Source organism: Anneissia japonica, unplaced genomic scaffold, assembly GCF_011630105.1.
Source record: "Anneissia japonica isolate Jap-2015-1 unplaced genomic scaffold, ASM1163010v1 scaffold28366_len11537_cov144, whole genome shotgun sequence".
NCBI lineage: Eukaryota > Metazoa > Echinodermata > Crinoidea > Comatulida > Comatulidae > Anneissia > Anneissia japonica.
This window is the reverse complement of record NW_022755544.1, coordinates 1-7,518: the sequence shown is the minus strand read 5'-3', so window position 1 is coordinate 7,518 and position 7,518 is coordinate 1. Positions and strand designations below refer to the sequence as shown.

The 7,518-nt window shown below is 33.9% G+C and overlaps 1 protein-coding gene across 1 annotated transcript in view; it reads left to right on the top strand.

Annotated features, from left to right (window-relative positions):
• Positions 1 to 7,478, top strand: part of LOC117123710 (hyalin-like) — a gene marked incomplete at its 3' end in the record, with an annotated part of 9,415 nt that extends 1,937 nt beyond the window's left edge. The window contains exons 3-5 of the mRNA XM_033269724.1: positions 3,297 to 3,542; positions 4,784 to 5,044; positions 7,281 to 7,478. Of these exons, the coding sequence (XP_033125615.1) occupies positions 3,297 to 3,542; positions 4,784 to 5,044; positions 7,281 to 7,478 (705 nt within the window). The remainder of the gene's footprint in view (positions 1 to 3,296; positions 3,543 to 4,783; positions 5,045 to 7,280) is intronic.
• Positions 7,479 to 7,518: the final 40 nt, after the last annotated feature.

Here is a 7,518-nt window from a genome sequence, read left to right as displayed (position 1 = left end):
TGGTAGTTGCACGTTTACAGTAACGGTTACAGGTTAGTTATATTTCCTTATGTATACATAGACTTCCTCCTTATAAAATTATGCTTCAGCAAAAATACTCTACTAATAATACTTTGTAGGCTTTTTAACAAACAATTATGTATTATGTAAATCTAATGTACTTTACAGATAGCGAAGATCCTGTATTGACATGTCCACCTGACACCAGCTTATCAACTGACAGAGGAATGTTAACAGCTACTGTCACATATAATGCTTCGGATGTTACAGTTATTGACAATTCAGGGGAAACTATTGTTCCAACTACCACAACATCATTTCCAGCTCAGTTTGTGATTGGACCAACCAATGTAACGTATACAGCTACCGATTCTTCTGAAAATACTGGTAGTTGCATGTTTACAGTAACGGTTACAGGTTAGCTATATTTGCTTATGTATCATAGACTTCCTCCTTATAAAATTATGCTTCAGCAAAAATACTCTACTAATAATACTTTGTAGGCTTTTTAACAAACAATTATGTATTATGTAAATCTAATGTACTTTACAGATAGCGAAGATCCTGTATTGACATGTCCACCTGACACCAGCTTATCAACTGAGAGAGGAATGTCAACAGCTACTGTCACATATAATGCTTCGGATGTTACAGTTATTGACAACACAGGGAAATCTCTTGTTCCAATTACCACAATATCATTTCCTGTTGAATTTGTGCTTGGACCAACCAATGTAACTTATACAGCTACCGATTCTTCTGGAAATACTGGTAGTTGCACGTTTACAGTAACTGTTACAGGTTAGTTATATATTGTTATCTATACATAGACTTACTCTATATAAAATTATGCTTAAGCAAAAGTACTCTGCCAGTGATACTTTGTAGCCTTTTCAACAAACAATTATATATTATGTAAATCTAATTTACTCTACAGATAGCGAAGATCCTGTATTGATATGTCCACCTGACAGTAGTTTATCAATTGACGGAGGAATGTCAACAGCTACTCTCACATATAATGCTTCGGATGTTACAGTAACTGACAACTCAGGGGAATCTCTTGTTCCAATTACCACAACATCATTTCCAGCTGAATTTGTGATTGGACCAACCAATGTAACGTATACAGCTACCGATTCTTCTGGAAATACTGGTAGTTGCACATTTACAGTAACTGTTACAGGTTAGTTATATATCGTTATCTATGCATAGACTTACTCCATATAAATTTTTGCTTCAGCAAAAATACTCTACCAGTGATACTTTGTAGGCTTTTCAATAAACAATTATGTATTATGTAAATCTAATGCACTCCACAGATAGCGAAGATCCTTTATTGACATGTCCAGCTGACACCAGCTTATCAACTGACGGAGGAATGTCAACAGCTACTGTCATATATAATGCTTCAGATGTTACAGTAACTGACAATTCAGGGGAAACTCTTGTTTCAACGACTACAACATCATTTCCAGCTGAATTTGTGATAGGACCAACTAACATAACTTATACAGCCACTGATTCCTCAGGAAATACCGGTAGTTGTACGTTTACAGTAACGGTTACAGGTTAGTTATATTTCTTTATGTATACTGTACATAGACTTATTCCATATGAAATTGTGTTTAAGCAAAATACTCTACCAGTAATACTTTGTAGGCTTTTCAACAAACAATATGTATTATGTAAATCTAATGTTCTCCACAGATAGTGAAGATCCTGTATTGACCTGTCCACCTGACACCAGCTTATCAACTGACGGAGGAATGTCGACAGCTACTGTCACATATAATGCTTCGGATGCTACAGTAACTGACAACTCAGGGGAAACTCTTGTTCCAATTACCACATCATCATTTCCAGCTCATTTTGTGATTGGACCAACGAATGTAACGTATATAGCAACCGATTCTTCGGGAAATACTGGTAGTTGTACGCTTACAGTAACTGTTACAGGTTAGTTATATTTATTTATTTATTTATAGAAATACGTACTGCATAGAAAAATATGTTATAGCAAAAATACTATACAAATGATACTCTGAGATTTTTAACAAACAATTATGTATTGTTGTGCATATAACTATATGATCAAGTATGGTATTTAATCCATTAAATTTGTTCATCTAATCTTGATTCTTACCTCTAAATTGGGGTTTTATTTACTTATACCAGCTTTTTGAAAGTGATTTTAGTTTTCCTCTGATGTATCTACGGAATTTTTAGTATTCTTAAGCAAGAATTATCAGTTTGTGGAATTACCATGATCAATCCTTTGATAAATTTTAGGTTAGAATTGATCGAGTACTATCCGATTCCCATCTTTACAATGCTATAATTCTTGCTGGAGATTTTAGCATTCATTATGAGTGCAATATACCTTACCAACTTGCAATTTACAAGCACTGCTTTCTAGCATTTTAGATATTTTTAATTTTAATCAGGTTGTTCCTTTTATTACAAGAAGGCGAATTGAGCATAGCAGTAATGGTACATATTTGATCATATTTATACAAATAAGTACAATATAGTTACATCTATCACTCCTTATCCAGGCATTGTAGGAAGTGATAATTATGGTAATTTTTATTAATCTAAACCTAAGTGTTGCCTCAAATGCCTTGCCTCATAGTCACTTTTTAGAATATTCGAAAATAAACACCAATGATTTCAACACAACTTTTTCAAACCGTGATTGAGAAGACTTTTGTTACAGAAGATGTAAACAAAATTTGGGAAAAGTTTAAAACAAAATTCCTTGATGTCATTTTGAAAGTTGTTACTAAATGTAAAGCCAAAAGAAGAATGAAAAAACCTTGGATAACTGCTGAGATAATATGTTTTTCTGAAATGAATATGAAATAGTTTAAAATTGCTAAGGCTGTCAAATATTCTCAAAATTTTCAACCATGGCGAACCGCCCACAAGAACATGTACCGTACCTCCCTATACCCTGTCTCTTATACACATCTAGATGTGTATAAGAGACAGATATATATATATAAAATAAGTAAGCAGAACAGAAATAACATTCTTCACAAGGTGACTACTTTGAAGCATATATTTTATTTAAAAAAACAAATTTTCGGGAGCGCCTGCTATCCTCTTCAGGGTTACAATTGAAATGACTCAAATATATATATATATATATATATATATATATATAGTCAGGCTATATAAGCACACAGAATAATTCCTGTCTAGCACAAGTATTAGTATATAAGTGGAAAAAAAATTGAAACATATATCGACCAATAATATTGGTATTCCAAAATATTTGTTTATTAAATTAGATATCGAGGATCCTGTTGTCAATGCTTGTCCTAAAAATTTCACGCTGCCAACAGACGAGGGTGCTCCTGATCGAGTAGTGTACTGGATAAATCCAACAGCAACAGATAATTCAGGAAATGTTTCTATCTCTTACATATCGCATACAAATGGCTCAACATTTATTCTAGGTGAATCTACAGTTACGTATAATTTTTCTGACCCATCTGAAAATACAGCAACATGTGAATTTATCGTGACAATAATTGGTAAGCACTACAGGTTATAGTAGATGAAAATCTAATAGAAGTATGATTTAGTTACTGCAATACTTGTCGTCAGATTTTAAGTTCTTGGGAATGTTTATTGTGATGATGAAAAAGGCACCATACGTCTATATCTAGTTAGGAGAAGGCATAATATTAAGATAATGAAAAACAGTCAACAATATATTTTTTTCATTTTTTTTTTTGTTTGTTTATATTTCGTGAAAAGTCAGCATCTTGAGGTGAAACTTAGCTTTAAATAAGTCTGCACATTTACCGTGTTTCCAAGTAAACCCCCGCCCCTTGACGTCTAGCTAGAAGCCGTTCCTCAATGACCTCTGTGACTTTTTGGTGGTGCTCAGACAAAAAAAACATTCATTGTATTTCTGTAGAAAATAGCAAATTAAACATAATACGTAACAGGACCATAGGAATTTTTGAAGTATTGTTTACACAGAGGTTTGATATATAAATTGAAATTTAAAAAGCATTTCGAAAGGCCAAAGCATTTCCTTCAAGATACAAAAAATTGCTAAAATTTACAGTCATAAAAGTGCATTCTGGGATTTTTAAACCTATTGAAAACTCCTTAATTGGCCCCAGTGGTCTGGTTTAATTACCAGTCGGACCTCAAAGGGTAACTTTATGGGGTTTAGAACTAAATTTAACACTTTAAATTTATCATCGATTATTATTTTATATAGTGCACATCTCTGAAAAACTGCTTAAGGCCCTTTTTCTTGGTCATTGGATACAGAATCAACATGCACAGCATTTTACCTCATAACAGAATGCCTGTAAACAACACTAATAAATGCAAATCAAGTGTCTTACCTAAGGATGTAAGCAATGTAACAAACATTCGTCTCAAAACCCTGACCTTCCGATTTGAATTCAGCGCCTTACAGGCTTCGCTACACGCTTCTACCAACAATAACTATTCTCAATGTAAAACATACTAATAGTATAAAACATAGTACCCTATACTTAACGTGTGTCCAAGCAAATTCTTAACTTTAGAAGTTTTGAACAAAAATTCAAAACTAAACGTGTGTACCTTAAGTATCAATTCTGTATGTTAAATTTAAAAAGAGTATAAAGCATATTTAATTGAAATGTAGCATCTGGCTTCTCTATAATTCGTGATGCTAGGGTAGGACCGTATTAGAAAAAGTATTGTCTTTTCTTTAATTTTTCTATGTATACTTATTCATTTATTCATATATTTGTTCATCTTGGTATAGATGTTGAACCTCCAACGGCTGTTAGTTGTCCCAGTGAAGCTATTTATAGCACTGATCCTGGAGAAAATGATAGAGATGATGTTGATTGGGTTGCACCATCATTTTTTGACAATGCTCCATCAAACATGGCATTGGTATTTAATAGTAATGGAATTCCTCCAGGGTCCAATACGTTTCAACTCGGAACTACTGAAGTAACGTATACGGCTACAGACCAAGCCATGAATACTGGATATTGCACATTCTATATAACAATCATCGGTAATAAAATTACTTTTCAGTAGATTAATTGATTGATTGATTGATTGATTGATTGATTGATTGATTGATTGATTGATTGATTGATTGATCGATCGATCGATCGATCGATCGATCGATCGATCGATCGATCAATCGATCGATCTCGATCGATCTCGATCGATCGATTGATTGGTTGGTTGGTTGGTGGGTTGATTAATTGATTGGTTGATTGATTGATTGATTATTTTGTTGTTTTTATTTTGATCAGTAACAAAAAACAAAAATCTGTTTTTCTTATCCTCTTTCATCATTTGCTGTGCCTCGTATTAGAATTATTACACGTAACTTACCTAATGCACTTTTAAACCCTTTAACTAATTAATCCTCTTGTTCCGATGGCATTCATTCCGTTGTTTTGAATTAATCTGCTTCTGAACTAGCTCCATCCTGTTCTAAACTTTCCAATTTTTTCCTTACTCCCAAAGAAGATGACAAATTTTTCCACTAACTACCGACCTAATGCCCTCACTTCTCTACTTTCTAATGTTTTTGAGTCCACTATTTCTCTTCTTTCCTTTCCCAAATCTCACCAAGTTCTTTCTGCTCACCAGTATGTTTTTTGTCGCGCAAAATCTACTAGTGACCTTTAGGTAGGTAGGTAATAGAATAAATCATAACTTGCAGCGTCATTGTGCTGCATTTAGTATGTGCGTGGTCCGTGACTACCTAGTAGCCTTAAAGAGACACTTATATTAGCTACATGTTCACATCATTCCAAAACAAGGGCTGAAAAAAAAATAGCATTTGGGTAACCCCCTACTCTTTCGAAAAATGCATTGGGTCCTTTAAAGTGCACACTGGACCTCCATTTTAAGTCCTTATCCAAGAAGACTTGGTTCTACCAAACAAATTATGGGCGAGAAGTGGCTGGAACCAGCGCCAATATTAAGGCTGTTGTTAGTGGCGCCCCTGTCCTTACTACTCAACCACCTGACTCTCCCTTTGTCATCTGGTGCTCTGCGATTGAAAAATTTAAGTCGTGTCATATCACTTGCCTGATTGTCAAACTTCCCTATTTTGGTTTCTCTCCATGTCTTATTAACTGCTCAGACTTTTTCCATGGTCTGCTGTAAGGATTGATGTCTACTTATCTCGTTACCATCTAATTCATGCTGATGTCGCATTTCTACTCTCTTTCTTTTATAATATTAGCTATCTGCTCTTATTGGTTTCCTACTGTATTCACTCTTTTGCTGATGACACCTACTGTACAGTACTTTAAATTCGTATTTGTGCTTTTGGACTCAAGCTTTTACAGTCCTATTTGTGTATCTACAGCCGCGAATATTCTTCCCCAGAATCTAGCAGTTGTTTGCAAATGGGAAATGTTTGCAAAACATTGTACGCGGTTCAACAACATGAAAACAGGTCAGGTTGTCAAGATGAGCTTTGTCTCCCCAACACTATTTCACAAATTGCTGTCTGTATATTCTACTCTTTGTAAGAGTAGCCACATCCATAACTTTGAAAAAATGAGCCTCTCAGAATTAACGGTACCTCTTCCGTGCTCGCAAAATATAATATCTGGTGTTGAGCTCTTCCTTCGTTTTTATCTAGTCTGACAAAATTCAAACACTATCCCTATTTTATAATACCTTTTTAGTCATTGTTCTATAGAGCTTTGTTATATTGTCCCTCCACTCCACTTATCTTCTAGGTCAAAGCGGGCTTCTGTCTGTGTTCACAAATAATATGTCTCTACACCTACTTTCCGCTTTTTGTCTTATTCCAAATCATCAATTATCTTATTTTTCCTTTGGCTGGACTTGCCATAGGTTTTACCATTTCTGGGTATTACAATTAAAAACAAAATCTACTATTTAATAATTATTGATTTTTGTATTATTTGGTCATTTGAAAAAATAATGTCTCATTGAAATTAACATTTTTACATGTTAATATTCATTTTTCTGCTCTGGTTTTTATGTCACTGTATTTAGTATATACTTAAGATAAATAAACAATATGATAAAGATTCAATTTTTTGTTAAATTCTATGGTCCTAAATTATCAAATGAAATAAAAATAAGTGATCATTTTAAAAGATGTTTTAAGCTTCTAATGTAATTCCAAAATCGTAAGCTACTGTTTTCATATTGTAAAAAGTCGATTTGAAGAAATGTTACTGAATCTGATAAGACATAATTATGAAACGATACGATACCTTCTGATTTATTGGTTTTATTGAACATTGAAGACACTGAACGTCCTATTGTAATGTGTCCCGACGACATATCAACAAACTCATCTGAAGGCGCAGCAACTGCTTTAGTGAACTACACAGCAACTGCGACGGACAATGTTGAAGTTACAATGGAAAGTTTCAAAATACCTTCCGGTTCATTATTTTACATTGGTGACACTAATGTTACGTTTATGGCATTTGATGCAGCTGGTAACGAGAACAATTGCACATTTGTTATAACAGTTGAAGG